The sequence below is a fragment of the Nycticebus coucang genome, chromosome 11 (genome assembly GCF_027406575.1).
Source record: "Nycticebus coucang isolate mNycCou1 chromosome 11, mNycCou1.pri, whole genome shotgun sequence".
Classification (NCBI taxonomy): Eukaryota; Metazoa; Chordata; class Mammalia; order Primates; family Lorisidae; genus Nycticebus; species Nycticebus coucang.
In genome coordinates, this window is record NC_069790.1 from 30,500,130 (window position 1) to 30,525,754 (window position 25,625).

Below are 25,625 nucleotides of genomic sequence, written 5' to 3' on the forward strand. Positions count from 1 at the left end.
GAAACGACACTGCTCTAACTACAGAAGTAGGACTTGGAAACTCTGTCACCCACAATATTCACCACACCTTGTGCCAAATGACTACCACTTCCAGGCTTTGGACCACTTCTTAAAAGGACAACCTTCAACCACACTGCAGAAACGACACTGCTCTAACTACAGAAGTAGGACTTGGAAACTCTGTCACCCACAATATTCACCACACCTTGTGCCAAATGACTACCACTTCCAGGCTTTGGACCACTTCTTAAAAGGAAAAATCTTTAATTCTCAACAAGCTTTAGAAAACACCTTGTGCAATTTCTTTTTTTTTTTTTTTTTTTTAAGGTATTCTGGCTGATTTTTATTTTCTACTTTTTATCTTACCCGTAGTTTCAGGTATAACATTTTTATTACAAACAATACTTTTATAACAAGTTATTTTTCAAGGTAAAGAATACATAGCACATGGATAACTACCACAATGGTCTAGAATACAAAATCAAAATGAAAACATTGTTTAAAAATACTGCACTATGTGGATAGTCAAAGGGTATATATTTGTAGTAATAAGATGAAAACGTTCCAGGGACCTGAGGTGAAGCATGGTGACTGTAGTTAATAACGTATTACATACTTGAAATTTGCTAAGCAAGTGACCCTCAGTATTCTCACTGCAAAAAAAAAAAAAAGGTCACAATGTGAGGTGGTATCTTAATTAGCTGGATTGTGGTTGTCATTTCACAACATACATGTACATCAAAATAGCATGTTGTGTACCTTGAAAAAATGCAATTTTTATTTGTCATTTATACCTCATTAAATCTGGAGGACAAAAAATGTTATGCTATTTGAAAGGTCTTGTGTTGTTTGATTAGTGTGTCCAGACCTGAGTCAAATTCATTTGTGTGTCAGATAAATCATGAAATACTGCACCATGGATCTTCTGGGTCCTTCAGAAATATCGAAAGTGGTACTGATGGGAAGGGCGCAGTGGGAGGAAGCCTTGCAGAACTGAGCAGTGCTGTCAGGCAAGCAGGGATGGATAATTAGGGGAACAGTCCTGCAAGAAGGTAAGCTGGAGTCAAGGAGGGAGCTTCCAGCATGCCTGAGTTATATGGAATTGTTACACAGGATGGCTCAGAGTCACTCGGATTTATAATCCAAGTACCCAGAAGTCCCAGAAGTAGGAGGCCATGACCAGGTAGACTTTAGATTTCCCCCTTTTTGACTTCTCTGATAAAATGACAACATAACTAATTTGTGCCCCATCCCCTCACAGCAGTGAATTTATAGATATATACATATGCATTCAACTTTGCAACCATTAAATAAACTTTAGAGCAATATGAAAGGAACGTCAAGAAAAAAATGGCTCTTACACAGCAACTCTTTTCTTTGTATACCCTGTTGATGATTTTCACCTCAGCTGTAGTCTTACTGGGTGCACTGTTGCGTATGCACATGTGGATGCCGTAGAAAGGCCGGAGTCCATTGTTGGTAGGCATGGGTTCCGTACTCAGCTCTGTCACTTTTTTTTTTTTTTTTTATTGTTGGGGATTCATTGAGGGTACAATAAGCCAGGTTACACTGATTGCAATTGTTAGGTAAAGTCCCTCTTGCAATCATGTCTTGCCCCCATAAAATGTGACACACACCAAGGCCCCACCCCCTCCCTCTCATTGCCACTTGCTCTCCAGGCTTCACAAAGAAGAAAACCTGAGGCAAGAGGACTGCTTGAACCCAAGAACTTGAGATTGCCATGAGCTATACTGCTACAACACTCTAGTCAGGGCGCCAGAGTGAGATTCTGTCTCCAAAAAGAAAAAATCAAAGCTGTCAATAGTTTAGGTGCATACTTTGATTAACTGTACTGCTTGAGATATAATAAATGTTTTATTTAAAAGTGGACATTTCATATTTAATGACCTAAATAAAGAATACATGTAACTGTTAATTTGCAAGAAAAGACAAGTCTCTTTACAAGATACATCCACAACATGATATACAGAAATCCTAATTAAAGGAAAATAAAGTTATGTCAGAGTTTGTATGTGTATGTTCTTGGACACACACCAGCAAATTCAACTAAAAAACATATGTTGAAGCAAAACAGTAAAGCAAACAATGAATACAACCCTAGAGCAGTGGTTCTCAACCTTCCTAATGCCATGACCCTTTAATACAGTTCATGTTGTGGTGACCCCCAACCATAAAATTATTTTCGTTGCTACTTCATAACTATAATTTTGTTACTGTTATGAATCATAATGTAAGTATCTTATATGCAGGATCTATTTTCATTGTTACAAAGGGGTTGTGACCCACAGGTTGAGAACCGCTACCCTAGAGGAAAAAAATTCAATTATTTGAATTATAGGTTGTCAAATGAGACTTCTACAAATTTGTAAATCTAAGATTTAATCAGAAAGAAATCATCTTAATGACTGAGAATCCCATACCTCTATTCTACATCAACAGCCAACACAGGATCTAAACACTGAATTCAGCCACATCATCTAAATTGCCCATCTGCTTTCCTCCTAGCTTTTAGCTGCTTGCATGCAATGATCTAATAGCACAGAAGCAGGTATAAGGAAGGTATAGCAGGCACTGATGAAAATCCTTATGTTGCTGGGTGGTTATGCTTGCTTGCTACAGAGCTCTATTAGTGAGCTAGTCTAGTGTCACAAGAAGAGGTACCCAAAAAGTGTATATGGTGTAAAATGCAAAGTGAGCAAACAAACTACCTATTGCCTATCAATTTTCTCCCCATGAAAGGTAAAAGGAGTTAAGAGGTTTTTTTCCTCCACGTTCATCACATGAGAAAATGTTTTTCTTTTAACTTTTTGAGAAAATTTTTTTTAACATATGAATCCTATAAGATATAAGTTAGCAAAAAGAAACAGGACAGATAACCTAATGTAGGGCTGAGACTGGAGGATAAAACACAAATATCCATTACCTACTTCAAAAATTAAATATTTAAAAACTAAACTCCAGACAGTTTTTAAATCTGTACAAAGAAAGGAGATGATACAGTAGTTGAATACGCTAAGCTCATTACATGTGACAGTAAATTGATTCTGTACCAGGTTATTTTAGATCTCAGATTTAGGCCTTCCAACAATACTATTTAAAACACTGAACTTTAATGACTATAAAATAGTAGCAGTGATAATGAGCGAAATTTGTTATTTAAAAAAAAAACAAAGGGGGAGGCGGAGCAATATGGCAGCCGAGTAACAGCTTCCTTGCATCTGGGCACCGTGAGTCTGGGGAGATAGGACTCCAGGCATCTCTGGCTGGTGGGATCTGCCTATCATCACCCCTGAGAGGATACAGGGAGTCAGCGAGAGACTTCTGGACCCCAAGAGGAGGACTAAAACAGTGGAAAACTGGCAAGTGGTCACGTGTGTTCAATCTGTCTAAATCCGCCCGCAACTGTAAGTTCAGTAGCAGCGAGACTGCAAACCAGAAAGGCCTTACCTGTGAACTGTTTTGGTGTCTTTGGACTTGGCACTCAGCTGAACTGCCTTGGGGAGAGCCTGAGCAGGAGTGCAAAGAACTTTGGCCTTTGTCTAGGGCCCCAGTCTGAGCTGCGGAGCCAGACGGAGCTAATAGTGTTTGGCTCTGGGTCACAGGCAGCCATTCTGAGCGATCTGCCCTGGCAAGCTCCGCCCTCAGGGTCGCAGAGCTGGAATTGGGTGGGAGCTGGTAACCCAGCGACCAAGTAGCCGAAGGGCGGGGTCTGAGCGGCCTTGCAGCCCTAACCCTCGGGGACAGAGGGAGACCAGTTTTGGCACACAGGGTAAGTGGATAGCCACTTCAGCAGTGATTCCAGCACAAGCACTTCCCTGGGCAAGCTTCTGCTCAGCAAGTGAACAAGCTCAAAGTGCCTTTTAAGTGGGCTGAAGAGAGATTTAGGGTGTCTACCTGCTGGGGTTTGAGAAACTAGCAGCCTCCAGTCATATCAGAACTGTGATTAAGATCTCATACCCCAGAAGACCACGTGTTGCCCAGACAATATTCGATAACATATACATACTGCTTTGTTTTTGGTTGTGTGTTTTTTTTTTTTTTTTGGTTTGGTTGGTTTTTTTTGTTTATTTTGATGTTGTTGATTGTTGTTTTGTTTTTTAAGTTCAACCTTTTCCATACAGATCCTGTTTCTCTCTCAATTTTTCGAGTTTAATTATAATTTCCCATTGCTGCCTATTTCAATAATTATAACTTCATTTTTGTTAGTGTTTCTACCGCTACTATTTGGTTTTTCCAGCCAATTTTATCCCGTAAAGTTTTCTGTTTCCTTGTTTTGGTTTGATTTATAGCATTTTTGTCTTTCCTCTCTACTTTGTGGAGGTGGGGTACTGTGTCTGATCAGGTTAGCAAACAGCTGCTGACCTCAAGGGAACCACACAACTGGGCACCCCCAGAAGGTGGGTTTTTTTTTAAGGTTGTATCAAAGTACCCTACTGTACACATATATTGCTCTGTCTCCCTCTTTCTGTGCCTCTCTTCTGTTTGTCAATATCCCTTTTACCCACCCCCTCTCCTTTCTCTATTTTTCTTTTTTTTTTATCTTATCACTCGGTCCTCCTTTCTTTCATCCCTTTTTTGCTCGTCAACCTTCTTACCCTTCTGGTCCTGTAACCCTTAGTCCACAGGCACGAGAACTTAAAGAGCAAGAGGAAGTGAAAGGAAAATTAGGGCAAGGAAACAGATAAAAGAAATCACCCATGAGGAAGAATCAGCAGAAAACTCCAGGCAACATGAAGAACCAGTCCAGGACAACCCCGCCAAGGGACCATGAGGTAGCTACTGCAGAGGATTCCACTTATACAGAAATGTTAGGAATGACAGAAAGGGAATTTAGAATACACATGTTGAAAACAATGAAAGAAATGATGGAAACAATGAAGGAAACTGCTAATAAAGTGGAAAAGAACCAAAAGGAAATTCAAAAACAGAATCAAATAAGAGATGAACAATATGAAGAATATAAAAAGGATATTGCAGAGCTGAAGGAAATGAAACAGTCAATCAGGGAAATTAAAGATGCAATGGAAAGTATAAGCAACAGGATAGACCATGCAGAAGAAAGAATTTCAGAGGTAGAAGACAAAGTTTTTGAGATAACTCAGATAGTAAAAGAGGCAGAAAAGAAGAGAGAGAAAGCAGAACGTTCACTGTCAGAAATATGGGACTTTATGAAGCGTTCCAACATACGAGTTATAGGAATTCCAGAAGGGGAAGAAGAATGCCCCAGAGGAATGGAAGCCATACTAGAGAATATTATAAGAGAAAATTTCCCATTTATCACCAAAGATTCTGACACACTGCTTTCAGAGGGATATCGGTCCCCAGGTCGCCTCAACTCTAACCGAGCTTCTCCAAGACACATTGTGATGAACCTGTCCAAAGTCAAGACAAAAGAAAATATTCTGCAAGCTGCCAGGAGTAAGTGCCAGTTGACCTACAGGGGCAAATCCATCAGAGTGACCGCAGACTTCTCTAATGAAACTTTCCAAGCAAGAAGACAATGGTCATCTACCTTTAATCTACTTAAACAGAACAATTTCCAGCCCAGAATTCTGTACCCTGCTAAGCTAAGCTTCAAAATTGACGGAGAAATCAAATCATTTACGGATATACAAACATTGAGGAAATTCGCCACAACAAGACCAGCTCTACAGGAAATACTTCAACCTGTTCTGCACACTGACCACCACAATGGATCAGCAGCAAAGTAAGAACTCAGAAATTAAAGGACAGAACCTAACCTCCACACTGATGCAAAAGATAAAACTAAGCAATGGACTCTCACAAACTAAGACGAATAGAATACTACCACACTTATCAATTGTCTCAATAAATGTTAATGGCTTGAATTCCCCACTGAAGAGACACAGATGGTTGACTGGATTCAAAAACACAAGCCATCTATTTCCTGTCTGCAAGAAATACACCTGGCTTCAAAAGACAAATTAAAGCTCCGAGTCAAGGGTTGGAAGACAATTTTTCAGGCAAATGGAATTCAGAAGAAAAGAGGAGTTGCAATCTTATTTTCAGATACATGTGGATTTAAACCAACTAAAGTCAAAAAAGACAAAGATGGTCACTTTATATTGGTCAAGGGAAAAATACAACAAGAAGACATTTCAATTCTAAATATCTATGCACCCAATTTAAATGATCCCAGTTTCTTGAAACACACCATTCTCAGTCTGAGCAATATGATATTTGATAATACCATAATAACAGGGGACCTTAACACTCCTCTTACAGAGCTGGACAGATCCTCTAAACAGAAATTAAACAAGGATGTAAGAGATTTAAATGAGACCCTAGAACAACTGTGCTTGATAGACGCATATAGAACACTCCATCCCAAAGATAAACAATATACATTCTTCTCATCACCCCATGGAACATTCTCCAAAATTGATCATATCCTGGGACACAAAATAAATATCAACAGAATCAAAAGAATTGAAATTTTACCTTGTATCTTCTCAGACCATAAGGTACTAAAGGTGGAACTCAACTCTAACAAAAATGCTCAACCCCACCCAAAGGCATGGAAATTAAACAATCTTCTGTTGAATAACAGATGGGTGCAGGAAGAAATAAAACAGGAAATCATTAACTTCCTTGAGCATAACAACAATGAAGACAAAAGCTACCAAAACCTGTGGGATACTGCAAAAGCAGTTTTGAGAGGAAAATTCATCGCTTTAGATGCTTACATTCGAAAAACAGAAAGAGAGCACATCAACAATCTCACAAGAGATCTTATGGAATTGGAAAAAGAAGAACAATCTAAGCCTAAACTCAGTAGAAGAAAAGAAATATCCAAAATCAAATCAGAGATCAATGAAATTGAAAACAAAAGAATCATTCAGAAAATTAATGAAACAAGAAGTTGGTTTTTTGAAAAAATAAATAAAATAGAGAAACCATTGGCCAGACTAACGAGGAATAGAAAAGTAAAATCTCTAGTAAACTCAATCAGAAATGATAAAGGGGAAATAACAACTGATCCCACAGAGATACAAGAGATCATCTCTGAATACTACCAGAAACTCTATGCCCAGAAATTTGACAATGTGAAAGAAATGGATCAATATTTGGAATCACACCCTCTCCCTAGACTCAGCCAGGAAGAAATAGAGCTCCTGAACAGACCAATTTCCAGTACTGAGATCAAAGAAACAATACAAAATCTTCCAACCGAAAAATGCCCTGGTCCAGATGGCTTCACTCCAGAATTCTATCAAACCTTCAAGGAAGAGCTTATTCCTGTACTGCAGAAATTATTCCAAAAAATTGAGGAAGAAGGAATCTTCCCCAACACATTCTATGAAGCAAACATCACCCTGATACCAAAACCAGGAAAAGACCCAAACAAAAAGGAGAATTTCAGACCAATCTCACTCATGAATATAGATGGAAAAATTCTCAACAAAATCCTAACCAATAGATTACAGCTTATGATCAAAAAAGTCATTCATCATGATCAAGTAGGCTTCATCCCAGGGATGCAAGGCTGGTTTAACATACGCAAGTCTATAAACGTTATCCACCATATTAACAGAGGCAAAAATAAAGATCACATGATCCTCTCAATAGAAAGCATTTGATAAAATCCAGCATCCTTTTCTAATTAGAACACTGAAGAGTATAGGCATAGGTGGCACATTTCTAAAACTGATTGAAGCTATCTATCACAAACCCACAGCCAATATTTTACTGAATGGAGTAAAACTCAAAGCTTTTCCTCTTAGAACTGGAACCAGACAAGGTTGTCCTCTGTCACCTTTACTATTCAACGTAGTGCTGGAAGTTCTAGCCGATACAATTAGGCAAGACAAGGAAATAAAGGGAATCCAAATGGGAGCAGAGGAGGTCAAACTCTCCCTCTTTGCTGACGACATGATCTTATACTTAGAGAACCCCAAAGACTCAACCACAAGACTCCTAGAAGTCATCAAAAAATACAGTAAGGTTTCAGGATATAAAATCAATGTCCACAACTCAGTAGCCTTTGTGTACACCAATAACAGTCAAGATGAGAAGCTAATTAAGGACACAACTCCCTTCACCATAGTTTCAAAGAAAATGAAATACCTAGAAGTATACCTAACGAAGGAGGTGAAGGACCTCTATAAAGAAAACTATGAAATCCTCAGAAAGGAAATAGCAGAGGATATTAACAAATGGAAGAACATACCATGCTCATGGATGGGAAGAATCAACATTGTTAAAATGTCTATACTTCCCAAAGCAATCTACCTATTCAATGCCATTCCTATCAAAATACCAACATCGTACTTCCAAGATTTGCAAAAAATGATTCTGCATTTTGTATGGAACCAGAAAAAACCCCATATAGCTAAGGCAGTTCTCTGTAACAAAAATAAAGCTGGGGGCATCAGCATACCAGATTTTAGTCTGTACTACAAAGCCATAGTGCTCAAGACAGCATGCTACTGGCACAAAAACAGAGACATAGACACTTGGAATCGAATTGAAAACCAAGAAATGAAACTAACATTTTACAACCACCTAATCTTCGATAAACCAAACAAGAACATACCTTGGGGGAAAGACTCCCTATTCAATAAATGGGGTTGGGAGAACTGGATGTCTACATGTAAAAGACTGAAACTGGACCCACACCTTTCCCCACTCACAAAAATTGATTCAAGATGGATAAAGGACTTAAATTTAAGGCATGAAACAATAAAAATCCTCCAAGAAAGCATAGGAAAAACACTGGAAGATATTGGCCTGGGGAAAGACTTCATGAAGAAGACTGCCATGGCAATTGCAACAACAACAAAAATAAACAAATGGGACTTCATTCAACTGAAAAGCTTCTGTACAGCTAAGGAGACAATAACCAAAGCAAAGAGACAACCTACACAATGGGAAAGGATATTTGCATATTTTCAATCAGACAAAAGCTTGATAACTAGGATCTATAGAGAACTCAAATTAATCCACATGAAAAAAGCCAACAATCCCTTATATCAATGGGCAAGAGACATGAATAGAACTTTCTCTAAAGACGACAGACGAACGGCTAACAAACACATGAAAAAATGTTCATCATCTCTATATATTAGAGAAATGCAAATCAAAACAACCCTGAGATATCATCTAACCCCAGTGAGAATGGCCCACATCACAAAATCTCAAAACTGCAGATGCTGGCGTGGATGTGGAGAGAAGGGAACACTTTTACACTGCTGGTGGGACTGCAAACTAGTACAACCTTTCTGGAAGGAAGTATGGAGAAACCTCAAAGCACTCAAGCTAGACCTCCCATTTGATCCTGCAATCCCATAAGTGAGCATCTACCCAGAAGGAAAGAAATCCTTTTATCATAAGGACACTTGTACTAGACTGTTTATTGCAGCTCAATTTACAATCGCCAAAATGTGGAAACAGCCTAAATGCCCACCGACCCAGGAATGGATTAACAAGCTGTGGTATATGTATACCATGGAATACTATTCAGCCATTAAAAAAAATGGGAGACTTTACATCCTTCGTATTAACCTGGATGGAAGTGGAAGACATTATTCTTAGTAAAGCATCACAAGAATGGAGAAGCATGAATCCTATGTACTCCATTTTGATATGAGGACAATTAATGACAATTATGGTTATGGGGGGGGGACAGAAAGAGGGAAGGAGGGAGGGGGGTGGGGCCTTGGTGTGTGTCACACTTTATGGGGGCAAGACATGATTGCAAGAGGGACTTTACCTAACAACTGCAATCAATGTAACCTGGCTTATTGTACCCTCAATGAATCCCCAACAATAAAAAAAATAAATAAATAAAGAATATTCATAACAGTAAAAAAAAAAAAAAAAGAATACTCCGAGGAATGATGGTCTTGGGGCATAAAAGAAGACAGAAGGGAGACAATACCACCACAGAAGAGAAAAGAAAGGATTTCATCAGGGTAGGATGGAACTCATGGGAGGGAAGATAGGACTCTGCATGCTTCCTTTGAGAAGCTGCAAATGGTAAATGGTCATATGTGTTTGTGTAAGGGAGACTCTGGAGATTGTGCAGAGGTTGGAGAACCCACAAGGCTCCTCTAGGCTTATCTGACTTTGTCAGGAAGCCACTGTTGGCCCAGACTCAGTGTGGCCAGTGGCCCTACTGTTTAAGGTCCTCCTTGCATAGTTTTGTATTGGCAGCAGTGCCCAAGGGTGCTGCAGAGTTTGTAGGAAAGATGGAATTTTCCAGATGGATGCATAATTTACAGGCTATACCCTAGTTAATAGCAAGGACGTCCTTCCCTCAATTAATACGTTTATTGGCAAAATAAATTAGAAAGCTTAAAACAAATTCTACAATAAACCACCAAATCATGACTTGAAAAAAAAAAAAATCAAAACTGAAATGTTGCAGAAATTAATTAGAAGAGACAAAATAGGGCAGGTCTTGATGTTCTGCATTTTAAAATTCTTGATAACAAATATTTAAAATAAAATACAACTTTTTAGGAGCCCAAAATAGAAGTATCTCATAACCCCCTTCCCCTGTTTTATAAAATTTAAATCAATTTACTCTTTCATGAGTAAGCTAACAGTAGAGTTCGCAGCCAAGGTGCCAAACTCAACCTTTCAGACATGTTAACCCTGCTGATACCTAAAGTGAAAAAAAAAGCAAATGCAATTTTTATTTTCTAAGCCATATATAATTTGGCAGAGATAACCCTATTATTATGTTACACTGTTACTGATTTTATTTTAGAAAGAGTTACACTCAAAAATTATCAGTTTCAGCACTAAAAGCTGCAAACCCAGAAGGATTTAATAGCAAAAATTTTTTTTATTTACAGACTCACACTCTGTTAACCCAAGGTTAGAATGCTATGGCATCAGCCTAGCTCACAGCAACCTCAAACTCCTAGGTTCAAGAGATTCTCCTGCCTCAGCCTCCCAACTAGCTGGAGCTATAGGCCCCCACCACAAAGCCCAGCCCTATTATTATGTTACACTGTTATTGATTTTATTTTAGAAAGAGTTACACTCAAAAATTATCAGTTTCAGCACTAAAAGCTACAAACCCAGAAGGATTTAATAGCAAAATTTTTTTTATTTACAGACTCACACTCTGTTAACCCAAGGCTAGAATGCTATGGCATCAGCCTAGCTCACAGCAACCTCAAACCCCTAGGTTCAAGAGATTCTCCTGCCTCAGCCTCCCAACTAGCTGGAGCTATAGGCCCCCACCACAAAGCCCAGCTAGTTTTTCCATTTTTAATGGAGACAGGGTCTCACGTTTACTCAGGCAGGCCTTGAACTCCTGAGCTCAAGTAGTAGTCCATGTGCCCCAGCATCCCAGAGTGCTAGGATTACAACACCCAGTCCGAAGCCCAAAACTTTTTGAGTGCTAGCATGGGGACTCAAAGAAAATATTCACTGAAGCATGGCACATGTTCAGTTTAGGGACAGCTCAACCAGTATGTATAATGCAAATATTCTAAAATCTGAAATCCAAAATACTTCTGGCCCTGAGAATTTTGGATAAGGAATACTCAACCAGTATCTGTCTCTTTTGGTATCATATCTAAGAAAGCACTGTGTAATCTAAGATCACAAAGACTTACTTACATTTTGAGTTTTATAGGTTAGCCCTTACATTTAGGTCCAATTTAATATTTGTATTATAGTATGAGGCAGGGGTCTAATTTCATTCTTTCAGCAGGTTGGATATACAATTTTCCCAGCACTATTTGTTACAAAGATGATTCTTTTCCCATTGATTTGTCCTGACATTCTTGATAAAAATAAACCGACTGTAATCATATATTACTTTTATAAACAGAAAACATATTAAAGTAAAACTTTAAAAAGACAATATATGAAGCTCAGTGCCCATAGCTCAATAGTTAGGGTGCCCTAACCCACATGCCCTGGGGCTGAAGGGTTCGAACCCAGCCCAGACCTCCTAACAACAATGACAACTACAACAAAAAAATAGCCAGGCGTGGCGGATGCCTGTAATTCCAGCTACTTGAGAGGCTGAGGCAAGAGAATCACTAAAGCCCAAGAGTCTGAGATTGCTATGAGCTGTGACGCTACAGCACTCTACTGAGGGTGACATAGTGATACAATGTCTCAAAATAAATAAATAATAAATAAAAAATGACAAATATGAAAAAGACAAAAAATGTAAATGATATACCATGACAAATAGGAAACAGGACTCGACTCTCACAAGCAGTGGTTCTCAAAAATTTTAGCATCACAGAACTTTTTATTATTTATTTATTTTTTTTTTTTTTTGAGACAGTCTCAATTTATCACCCTTGGTAGACTGCCGTGGCGTCACAGCTCACAGCAACCTCAAACTCTTGGGCTCAAGCAATTCTCTTGCCTCAGCCTCCCTTGTAGCTGGGATTACAGGTGCCTGCCACAACACCCATCTACCCCGTTTCCCTGAAAATAAGACATCCTCCGAAAGTAAGACCTACTTGCAGGAAAGATAAGGCGTCCCCTGAAAATAAGACCTAGCACATCTTTGGGAGCACACCTTAAAATAAGACACTGTCCTATTTTCTTATTTTTGGGGAAACAGGGTATTTTTAGAGACGAAGTCTTGCTCTTGCTCAGGATGGTCTCCAACTCATGAGCTTGCAATCTGCCTACCTCGGCCTCCCAGAATGCTAGGATTACAGGTATGAGCCACCACGCCCAACCTCACAGAACTATTCAGAATCACAGACACTTCTGAGAATAAAAGGTAAAAACTCAACGGTAATAAAAAAAATGTATATCAACAAAAATGGTCTTCAGCTTGGGGGTTAATAGTGAAGGACTCATGTGGAAAGCTGCAAACATAACCACATCCTAATAAAACATCTGAATCTTAGTCTTTCAGAGATGGGGGGGGGGTGATGGTTGAAGGAAAACACTTAACTAAGACATGAGAACAATTGGAAAGTAGGTTATGCATTAGGGGAGGACAATCTAGGCTTGAATGGTGAGGTTAGGAAGTTTAGAGCAGTGCATTCTAATCAGCATATGATGACCTAAAGACTTTGCTAACCATAGTCTGATACTCAAGTAGGTCTGGAGTAGGGTTGGAGATTGTGCATTTCCAACAAACTTCTAGGAGACACCACTACTACTAGTCTACAAACCACCTTTTTTTTTTTTTTTGAGTAGCAAGGATTTAGACCATGGTTCCAAAAAACTGGCTTTGAAAGCGCCTAGGGTAGTACATAATTTTAATTTTCTAAGGACATCATATCTGCAGAAGTACACAGAAACAAAGATGTTCTCCAACTTAAGATGGTTTGACTTATGATAGTGCAAAAGCAATACACACATTAAGTACACTCCTCAATTTATAACAGGGTTATGTCTCAATAACTAATCATAAATTGAAAATAGTCTCTCAACTGGGTCTATTAGGCAGTAGTCAACAATAGTGCTACATTCCTTTTCAATGTCTTTGAGAAGCTCAGTTTTTGGAGGCTGCTATGATATAAAGCAAGTGCCATGTGAAAATCACTGTGAAACACATAATGAGGGTGGTTTGTCCAATCTGATCCCAAGGCTTGAGAAGTTATAGTGGCCAATGATCAGGCACATTCCACTAATAATTGTGGTTATTTAAGGATGAAATAAAAAGATTAACTTTTCTTTCAATTTATATGTACTATTTTTCAAATGGTTACTAAATTTGTTTGATGCAAGAGAATAATTGATAGCTATTGTAAGTCCTCACTTAACATCACATCATAGAAAATATCTTGGAAACTGCAACTTTAAGCAAAACAGCTTATAGCAGTTCTCAAATAATATCATTTCTTTCAACATTGTCTCAAGACACTGATGAAGGGGAAAGAATTAGTTTCATTAAGAGGTCATTTCAATTAAACATATGCATGTCTAGGAACTTATATACAACATTAAATGAGGACTTACTATAATTCTTTTAGCTTAGGGGGTACTGTGAAAAAAATAACTAATCATACATCCTAAGGATGCCAAGAACTGAGAAAGTATGGGAGTCTCTGGTTTAGTGTTTGACAGGTGGTTAAGACCACAGCTTCTACAGCCCCAATCTGATGTTCCCGTCCTACCTTTCCCCTTACTAGCTGTCTGATTTGGGAAAAGCTACTTAATGTCATTTTGGTTTCCTCCACTATAAAATAGCAATAGTGATAGTTCCTACCTCATAGGACTACTGTGAAGAACAAGTAGTTACTATACTAAAGAAGTTAGTTGACAGAGATAAATGTTTGCTGCCATCACCATCATCATAATTATGATATGCTAAGTTACTGCAATTATTAACTAAATGGGAGTCATAAAAGACTTTTGATCTGATAGTTGACCATAGTTTCTGGTGCAGAAGGGAGGAGATTTGGCAAGTGTAGGCATGGGCTAAGCTGAAAGAATAGGCCATCTTAACCCTGACTCAAAGGTTCTGGGGCCTGTAGCTGTTAATCACTCTTAGGGCAAAGAAAGATTTGAAAGAACAGGTCAACTCCAGTTTGCTTTCCTAATTCTTACTAAAATTACTGATTAAAACACTTTATTTACAAGTTGATTTTTATTGTTGCAACAACAAGAATTTAAGTTCTGAATATACATTAAAATTACTGCCTACAGTAAAAAACCACCTGATAACAAAATAAAATTACTCAAAAGGTGTCCATCTCATTACTAAATCTAAGCACGTCAGCAAATAAGCACAAGACTCTAACACTACTTCTCATGGGTTTGCCGGAGGGCAGAGAACACGACCAGAAAGAACATTCTGCTAATTAAACTGAAGCAGATGACTAGGGAAGAGAAGGGCTTGTCACATGTAACATCTGTGCCAAGAATGATGAGATTAAATATGCAAAATGTGAAGTAGGTGTGAAAAAGCTGTAAGATGATACTCTAGACCTTAAATAGGCTACGAAAGTTCTGACAGTTTTCCTAATTATTTCCAGTAATGGACATGGGAGGCCAAAAGGCAGGAGGGAGAAATACATTTTTCTCCATTATGGGTGTTGAGCCCTAAGGCTAAAATCATGCCTGTCTGAACACTAATCAGTTTCTGCAAAGGTTAATAGCAATTAAATGCAGCAAACTAGATTAAATGAGAAACAGGTCATGATACCACTGTACTTGCAAAGAGCACAATAAAACATTTCCTTTAAGTTCATTTCAATGCAAGGAAATCCAAAAAGAGCTGCTATGAAGAAAAGAACCTATTATCCAAAAAGAGCCACTCTAAGGAAACAAACTTACCTATTAAATAGTGAAGAAATCTCTTAAATGAAATTTAAAAAATAATGACATGCTACACAAACGATCATCAGATTTGTGTTGCTGCCTGAGAATAAGAATTACTACATAAATACTAAAGATGTCTAAAAGAGCACTTATCCAAAAAAGAAAACTACTATATAACACATACGCTTCTTTTTCTGGCAAAGATAATAAAGACTCCCACTTAGTATCTAAAGTAGAATATAAATGCTAAACTGAAAAAATGTATACTGAAGCATAATACTATCATTAACACTTTGCTGCTTCTAGCCTATTACATCTACAATCAAAAGAATATAGTAAGTTACTTAATAAGTGATAATGAAGATTTAACTATCTGGCAACTATAATATTCTGATATCATTCTCTGAACTTTATCTTTTACTTTAATATATAAATCCTAAAGTATAAGCCTGAAGCATATTGGTAGATTTTTCAAACTTAAATATAAGCAGGCTTTTCCAAAAATCAAGTAGGCCACAGTGTGCAGACACTCCTTCCACTCACATGGCCACAGCCTTAACTCTCTATGTAAGGAAGAAAAAAAAAAAGGGGGACAGGACACAAGGTAAATTCAATTTACTTTGCTATCCTCAGGGTCTTCTAAGCCATCAGGACGACTAAGGTTTCGAGCAGGCTGGCTGCAGACAACATTGTCTTCCAGTCCCCAAGAGGGGACTCTCAGAGGCGGCCTTTGGATTTCATCTGGGTAAAAAGCACCATCTGCTCCATCTGTAATAAAAATTTTGGAAGAATAGGGTTAAACCAATTACTACCATTAGCATCACTATGTATAGATATGACAAGCAAAATAAAAACAACTACTTTGGTGCATCAAAAAAGAATGTTTTGAACTCAGTTGATTTTTAAAACTATGAACTGTATGTAATAAGCAAACAGACTAATTTCATGTGCATCACCTCTAGGAGAGGCCAGTTACAGTGTTAAACATGAAAACTGCTAATTACACAAAGTTTCTCTCACAGTTGATTATACTAACAGTTCTCTATGAACATATAAACTAACATATCCCCCTCCAGATTTAGCTAACCCCAAATCAAAAATACTTTAATGACCTCTTGTTTCCTGTGTCACGTAAGGATTACCATATTGCAGAATTGGCTGTGCATTTGGCAGTGCAGGAATGTGACCATTTTGTTCTGAGCACGTGCTAAGATACTGCAAGACCTGCTGAGGACTCTGGGAATGCTGACCTTCCATTTTCCTTTCAGCTTGATTTTCTACACTCCTTTTTAGTTCCTAAAATTAACAAAAAACACAGATAAATAAGCAAAGCAACCAATCACTTCATAAGAAAGGCAATATTAAACATTTAGCCAAAATATAATAAAATTATTTCCCTATTACACAGCTGGAATGCAGCTAGAAGCCAGCTGGAGAGGCTGGCTCTCTACTTCTCATACTATACTTGCTCTCAGTCAAAAGGCCAAGATGTGATTCAACTTCTCATAAATGTACTTTCCACATATAACAAAATTAGAAAGCAGGATAAAGTCCAATGTATTTTCAAGTTTACTGATGAGAAAGCACCCTTTAGATTAAGTTAATTTATGGGAAACTGACTCTCTTACACCTTGGCTATTAATACAATTTTAAATTCTTAAAAAAAGAACAACAGATTGTTTCCCTAGTGAATTCTAATACTTAACATTAAAACAACCAAAAAAAAAACTCATCTGTATAATCTTTTTCAAAATATAGACGAAGAAATAATTCCCAACTTGTTTTATAAGGCTAGTATTATTCTGATACCAAAACCAAACAAGGACATCACAAGACAACTGTAAACCTCTTCCCTCATAAATATCAATGCAAAAATAACTTACTAGTACATCAAACCCAACTGAGCAATGCCTGTAGCTCAGTAGGTAGGGCACCAGCCACATATAGCAAGGCTGGCGGGTTCAAACCCGGCCCAGGCCAGCTAAACAACAATAACAACTGCAACAAAATAAAAAATAGCTGGGTGTTGTGGCAGGCATCTATAATCCCAGCTATTTGGGAGGCTGAGGCAAGAGAATCACTTAAGTCGAGAGTTTGAGGTTGCTGTGAGCAACGCCGTGGCATGTTACTGAGGGTGACATAGTGAGACTCTGTTTAAAAAAAAAAAAAAATCGAACCCAACATAATTTTAAAAAATCATGACCCCCATATGCATTTTATCACAAGAATACAAAGTGAGTTTAACATCCTAAAACTAATCAATGTAATCCAACAAGTTAAAAGAAAAAGGGGGGAAACTGATCATTTTAAGAGATGCCAAAAAAAAAGATTTTTTTACAAGTCAAAACGTTTTTTAAATCTCTGCAACCAAAGAGTGGGAGTTCCTTAACTTGATACAAGGCGTAAAAAACCTACAATGAACCTTAATGGTGAAAAACTAAATGATTCTACTGAAAGTCACAGTAAGATCAATAAGAAGGCAGGAAGGTATGCTCTCACCCCTTATGTTCAAAATATTAGTGGATTAAGGCAAAACGAAGATTATGGCAAACATGGTTGGGGGGTACAGTGGCTCAAACCTGTAATCCTAGCACCCTGACAGGTCAAGATGGGTGGACTGCTTGAGCTCAGGAGTTCAAGTCCAGCCTGAGCAAGAGTGAGACTCCATCTCTGTTTACATGCAGTGGTAGAGCTAGCTACTCGGGAGGCTGAGGCATGAGAGTCACCTGAGCCCAAGAGTTGAGGCTGCTGTGAGCTATGATGCCGCCATAGCGTTCTAGTAAGAGTGATAGAGTAAGGCTGTCTTAAAAAAAAAAAAAATACATATATATCTCCAAAAAAAGTGTGTGTGTGTGTGTGTGTGTATATATGTATATATATATAGGCAAACAGATTGAAAAGGAAGAAGCAAACTGTCTTTATTCACAATATCATATATGTAAAAATCCTAAGCAATCTATAAAAACTAGGAAAATTAGAGAATTTAGCAAGGTTGCAGATACCAGGTCAATATGTAAAATCAATTATATTTTTACATATTAGCAACAAAAACTTGGAAAGCAAAATTTATAATAATTCTATTTAAAGTAAAATCAATAAAATATTTAGGGATAAATTTAACAATTATGATGTACAAAGTCACAAATAATGCTGAGAGAAATTAAAGAGTATAAACAAATGGAGATATATACCACGTGCATGCACTAGAAAACTTAGCATTTTTATGCTATTAATTCTAATTAATTATAGATTTGATGCAACCCAAATCAAAATCCCTGTTTCTATAAACTGGCAAAATAATTCTAATATGTACATGGAAATACAAAGATCCTGGAATAGCCCATATTTAAAAAGCAGAACAAAATTGAAGGACTTAAACATACTGATTTCAAGATTTACTATAAAGCTAGAGTAATCAATACCAAATAGCATTAGCATAAGGATAAACTATAAGAGGTTGGCAAACTTTCTGAAAAGTTCCAGTCAGTACTTATTTTCACCTTTGTAGGCCATAGAAATCTCTCCTAACTACTGTCTCTGCTGTTGCAGCCACAGACAATACCTACATGAATGGGCATGGCCATGTGCTAATACAGCTTCATTTACAACAAATAAAGTCCTCAAGCCAGACATAGCATATAGAACTTAATTTACTGACCCTTGATAAAAATCAATAAACAGAAGAGAGTCCAAAAATAGACTCATACTTAAAGAGTCAATTTTCAATACTGAAAATGTCTCAAGATGGAGAGGTAATTCAAGAGAAGAAAAGGATAGATTCTATTTATATACAAATAAATAAACCTTGACTATGTGTCACACCATACAAAAAATTAAATTGATCATAAATCTAAAATAGGAGCTAAAATAACACGTCATGAAAGATTAAGACAAATATAAAGTGAACTACTTCAAAACTAAATCATTTTGCTCTTAAATGGTAATATTTTTAAAAATGAAAACATAAGCAACAGATTAAGAGAAAATACTTCCAAAATATCTGATAAGGGAGTTGTATCTGGGATATATAAAGAACTTTTATAATCAAATGCAACCAAAGATGACAATTTAAAAAAAAATAGGTAAAAGATCTGAAAACTTCACAAAGGAATATATACAAAGGGCCTTTAAGCACATGAAAAGATGCTCAACATCACTAGTTTCAGGGAAAATAAAACTAAAACTACGATGAGGTAATACTACACACCTACTAGAATGACTAAAATTAAAGACTGATGATAATTCCAACTGCTGTGAGGATATGGAGCAACTGGAATGTTTGTATACTGCTGGTAAGAATGAAAAATGGCACAGCCACTTTGGAAAAACAATTTGGCTGTTTTGTAAAAACATACACTTAACATATAAGCCAGCAATTCCACTCCTACATATCTACCTAAAAAAAATGGAAACGCATGACCACAAAAAGACTTGCATGAAAATGTTCATAGCAGCATTATTCATAATAGCAAAATATCAGAAATCATCTAAATGTCCATCAGCTGGTAAAAGGATTGATTAATGTCCATCAACCAGTGAATGGATAAATTCTGCATGATTACAATTATATCAAATGCTAGAAGTGGTAAAACTATATAGTGATAGAGCATAGATCAGTGGTTTTCTAGGACTAGGGTAGCAGAACGGGATGACTGCAAATAAGTATGAGGGAACTTTATGCAATGATGGAAATGTTCTGTAGCTTGAGAGTAACGGTAATTACAGAACTATATGTATTTGCCAAAATCCATCAAATTGCATTTAAAATGAGTGGATTTTATTACATGTGAAATAAACTGTACCTCAATACAGCTATTTAAAAATCAACCATATTACCAAAGGATATGAGAATGAAAAATTTAGTTCATAAAGTTAGTTGGTTTTGCTGATTAACATACGTGTGGAATAGAGATGAGAATCTATGTTAACCAGATTTTTACCTATATAAATGGCCAAAATTGTATTAAGTGGTATGATTCATTACCAGTTAAGTGCATAAATGGTAAACATTATGAAAATCGAAAGTCAATTTAGGTTTGAGAACATATATGTGAATTAAAAGTTCTTCCTCTGGCTGGGCATGGTGGCTCATGCCTGTAATCCCAGCACCGTGGGAGGCAGAGGCAGGTGAATTGCTTGAGCTCAGGTGTTCGAGACCAGCCTGAGCAAGAGCGAGACCCCATCTAAAAATAAAGTGGCATTCCTACCTTAGAATCATTCAATACTTTTATTGCAAACATAGGACTTGGGAAATTTTAGGGAAAAAAGAAAATACTTCTTCAAGATATACCACATACCATCTACTATGTATGTAGCAGGCACTGTACTGGGAACTAGAGACACAAAGATTAACTTGGCAAGGATTTTGCCTATAAGGATTTCAGTCTAATAGAAGACAGAACTCTAGGTAAGTAACAATTTTGATAAGTAAACTGGTAGAGAGATGAATGTAAAATGCAATGTATTAAAATAAAATGAGAACACTGTATACTAGGAACAGACTATAGACAAGAGCTATTTGAGTAGGATCTTAAATTTTCTTCAAGATGATGAAAGCATTATACATATAATGCATATAAAAAGAATACGTAAGATATGAAAAATAATATTTCAGGTTTGGTAAATGGACGATATGGCTATAGCAAAAGATGCATAGTAAGAGTAGCAAGAGATGTAGTTGAAAAATCTGTTATACAATTTATTACAATGGTCCTTTGGGTTTCTGAATAATATCATGATAAAAATGGTCCTTGGTAAGGTTAATCTAGGAAAACAAAAGTGGGCATGCTAAAAACAAGTAAGTAGGGGGCAGCACAGCATGGAAGAACAGAGCAAGGCTGTTGCTACATTTGATCATCAGATCATCAGCACTAATAAGCCTCAGGAATTTACCTTTCCTAAGCCTTATAGGAATATTAAGAAATAAGAGAAATGTTTAGAACTCGAAAGGTCCATAAAACATGTTACCTTATCTCTTGCCAGGACTCAGAAACCCAAGGAGCTGCTATAGTAATTCAAGATTATGAAAGCAGCATGTGAATACAGAAAAGTTAAATACAAAAAAAACAATTCAAACATGATTCAAGAGAAAAAGGACAGAAAAGGAGTGAAAGAGAGATGATAAACTTCTACAGAAGATTAAACTGATTTTGAAAAAGTATGGTTAAATTCTTCTGTCAGCAAACAAGTATCAAAATGAAGTCAAGGATTTCATCAAAAGATTTATGCTAGCACTGATACAGTCAAGCAACTTTGTAGGGATTTCAACCTAATACTCTTCCCCTACCATCAAAGATACAATAAATCCTTTGCAAATAAGATGCAGAGTAAGAAAAGGACCAGTAAAAAGTAGTTTTGATTGCTCGTGAGGAAAAAAGAGTCTAAGAACATGGAGGTAAGGTCCTTAGGCTCTTTTGCAAATCAGGAGCTCTCTCCTCTCCAAAACATAAATATAATATTTGAACTTCCAGAAGGTTAAACTTGCATTCAGAAAGCCCCTCAAGAACCCACGTTCAGAATTCAGGAGGTCCATGAACTTACACGAAGAAACAAATTTTTCTCTCTTCACTTTTTTTGAGACAGTTTCACTCTGTCACCCTGAGGAGAATGTCGTGGTGTCATCATAGCTGACAGCAACTTCAAACTCTTAGGCTTGTCAAGGGCTCCTCTTGCTTCAGCCTCCCAAATAGCTGGGACTACAAGCGCCTGCCACAACACCCAGCTTTTTTTTTTCTATTTTTAGTAGACAGAGTCTCACTTTGCTCAGGCTAGTCCCCAGTTCCTGAGCTCAATGGATTATCCAACGTCAGCCTCCCAGAGTGCTAGGATTAAGGCAGAGCCACTGCCCTGGCCTTGTTCACTAACTTCTAATTGAAATTTAGGTTTTTTTTTCCATTTAAAACGTTAAGCAAAAAGCCATAGTAATGGTTGTAGTACCTGTAACTTGGGTCATCTACAGAAATCACAGATTTGTTTCATATTACATTTGCTGCAGGAATCTCAAAATAGCCTTTATATTCATCACTGCTTCAAAATTACAGTAATAAGACATGCTACTGGTAATGACATGTTAAGGAATATGCACATATACTACTGTCATGTATCATAAATATGTCTTAGTTATTTGGTAACTGTAATAATTTCTTTGTGATATATTCATTTTAAAACATTTTCCAAAAATAGACTTCACCCGACTGTCAAAAGGTCCTAGGCACAAAATTTGTCAAGAATCTCTGGGTGCGGAGGGATCTCTTCTACTTACAAAAACATGCATGACATCAGTGAAGCTATCTCACCTGAGCATAACAATATTAACCACTAACTCATAAGTTTCCTAAAATAGTCAGGCATGGTGGTTTATGCCTATAATGCCAGCATTTCTGGATGTTGAGGTGGAAGGATAATTTGAGGCCAGAGGTTCAAGACCAGTCTGGGCAACATAGCAAGATCTCATCGCTATAAAACATTAAAAAAATTAGCCAAGTGTGAGGCATGTGCCTGTAGTCTCAACTGATCAGGAGGCTGAGGTGGAAGGATTGCTTAAGCCCAGGAATTTAAGACTGCAGTCTTTTAAGAGTCTTTTAAGACTTTTAAGTGGTATTTATACCACTGTACTCCAGCCTGGGCAAAAAAGCAAGACCATATCTCCTTAATTAAAAAAATAAAGGCCTAAAGTAAAAACCCACTGCAACTTAAACAGATTTTATTAGGAGGAGTCATCTTTTACAATTTGAGCTCCAGGGCACAAAAATTCAGCTGGTTACCTCTGCTAGGTTCCTAAATTTTTTCTTCAGTACCCAAAATGGTTTGCAGTGACTCTGGTTTTATAAATTACTTGACAAATTAAGGTTGTCTCTGATATTCCCAAATATTATATAAGAGGAATGACATATTACTCTTATCTGCCACATGGGGATGCTGTGAAAGTAAAGGAGCACAGATATTAAATGTTTAAAATTGCTTAAAAATAAAGCAGTATCAACAAGCTGTTTGAGATAGTAATTCTCATAATTATTATCCTTTCTTCACTTCCAGACAGCCTCTGAGTTTTGATAGCTGTCTAAACAACTTTTATAAAATCAGCTCTCATGGGTCATCATTTAATTATGCTACTATTATAGCAGTTCACTGGAAAATATCTCCATTAGTCATTTGTAAGTATATATGCAATGTCTGCATTCTTGGATGGAAAGCACATCACCAGGAAATAAATATACAATGATGATTCAGATAGGTATCTAATCAGTTTACCTTGCCCATATGCAAAAGTATCTGATTTTTAAAAACTTTTTAAAATAGTTTTAATTTTCTCTCATACTTAGAAGTATTTCTTATAATTTTGTTTTTTATACCATTATTTACTATGTTGCTTTTGCTTTATTATTTTCTTTACTCTTCCATTTTCTTTTTTTTTGGTTTTTGGCCGGGGCTAGGTTTGAACCCACCACCTCCAGCATATGGGACCGGCACCTTACTCCTTGAGCCACAGGCGCCGCCCACTCTTCCATTTTCAAATTTCTACTAAGGGGGTTTATGGAGAATATCGGAATTAATACAAAGATAAGAAAATACGTTTTTTCACAAATACCAAGTTGTCAAGTTTCTAAAGAAATTTAAATAGCTAGGACTATTAATCATAAGAGATATACTAAATTAATCTACACTACTAAAAATTATTAAAAATGAAATTACAAGACCATTCTCCTTTCCTCACGAGGAAAAGGTGTGCAATGGCTGCAAACAGCAGCCTCCTTGGTAGTGTGTGCAGTCTGTTGCTTGTATGGGTTGCTCTAAGGGACTTTGGAGACATTCCTTTCCAGTACATGTTCATGTGTTAGACCTTGTGCTATCCCCAGTCTAGGCTCCAGACAGGTATGCCTTTGAAAAGCCTCAGGGCACTATGGCCAGGGCTCACATTGGCCAAGTCATCATGTCCATCCATACCAAACTACAGAACAAGGAGCATGCAATTGAGGCCCTTCACAGAGCCAAGTTCAAGTTCCCTGTCAAGATTCACATCTCCAAGAAGTGGGGCTTTACCAAGTTTAACTCAGATGAATTTAAAGACATGGTGGTTGAAAAGCGGCTCATCCCAGATGGCTGTGGGGTCAAATACATTCCCAATTGTGACCCCCGGACAAGTGGCAGCTTCACTCATGAAGGACTGTGCTGCCTCTCATTTGCACCTACCAGTAATAAATCCTACTTCCTGTCCACTTCAATTCCTAGTACTTAGTACTAGTACCTGTCACATAGTAGATACTCAGTATTCATTCAATAAATGAGTGAATAAAAGGACTCATTCCAGCTCCCTAGCATTTTTAAAATGTAATTTGATTTTTTTTTTTTTAAAGTGGACTAGTGATTCTAGCTTGGCACCCATAGCCCAGTGGTTACAGCGCCAGTAACATGCACCGAGGCTGGCGGGTTCAAACTTGGCCCAGGAACAACAATGACAAATGCAACAAAAAGTGGCAGGTGCCTGTAGTCCCAGCTACTTGGTAGGCTGAGGCAAGAGAGAATCACTTAAGCCCAAGAGTTGGAGGTTACTGTGAGCTGTGATGCCACAGCACTCTACTCAGGGTGGCAGCTTGAGAATCTGTCTCCAAAAAAACAAACAAAAATATTGTCTTAAGAAGAATTTTTTTTTAGGGGAGGCAACCTTTTATCCAATCTGGTTAGTTCATCATTGTTTTAATTTTACAATGTCCCAACAAAAGGTTGTATTAGAAATTTAAAAATCACTTCATCTGTGCTACTGAATCCACTGTTTCTTTATAAGCTATCTTTTTAAGCCACTTGTCATTTTGTAAATGATAGTTTAATTAAAATTATTGACAAAAGAATTTGTAAATCACTGAATTGGGCACATATAAGCAGCAATACATTTCAAGCCACTGATAAAAACAAGTGAGGGGGCGGTGCCTGTGGCTCAAAAGAGTAGGGCGCTGGCCCCATATGGGTTCAAATCCAGCCCTGTCCAAAAACTGCAAAAAAAAAAAAAAAAGGTGAGGGTATAATGTCAATATCACCACCCCTTATTTTGAGATTCTCATTTTTTCCTCAGGAAATTTACAGGCCATATTAGAAGCTTGAATTGACCACAGTATGCTACAGAAATCAGTAAATACTACAAATTGGGATTCTTTCTTTTTTAAAAAAGAGGACTAGCACACTATGAAACAACTAAATATGTAAATTTTACACTTCCCAGGAGCCCCGAAGCCCCAAAAACCCTAAAATGTTGGGCTCTACTTACATTTATTTTTCACAGTGGTATATGTTAGCAATTCTGAAATTATTTGCTGTGTATCCAACACTTGAATAAATGAGTAAATACAACAAGGAAACTGTGACCAGGTTCCTAATTAGATAAAGGA

General features: G+C 37.3%; 1 protein-coding gene and 1 non-coding gene across 3 annotated transcripts in view; one reads left to right on the forward strand and one right to left on the reverse strand.

Annotated features, from left to right (window-relative positions):
• The window catches only part of TAX1BP1 (Tax1 binding protein 1), a 116,963-nt gene that overhangs the window by 2,869 nt on the left and 88,469 nt on the right, over positions 1–25,625 (reverse strand). For both annotated transcript variants that reach the window (XM_053608444.1, XM_053608445.1), the window contains exons 15-16: positions 16,359–16,542; positions 15,866–16,014 (exon numbers count right to left, since the gene is read on the reverse strand). In XM_053608444.1, the coding sequence (XP_053464419.1) occupies positions 15,866–16,014; positions 16,359–16,542 (333 nt within the window). The remainder of the gene's footprint in view (positions 1–15,865; positions 16,015–16,358; positions 16,543–25,625) is intronic.
• LOC128560593 (small nucleolar RNA SNORA70) lies at positions 23,928–24,057 on the forward strand. The gene has a single exon (XR_008373075.1). It is a non-coding gene; the product is annotated as a small nucleolar RNA SNORA70 (small nucleolar RNA).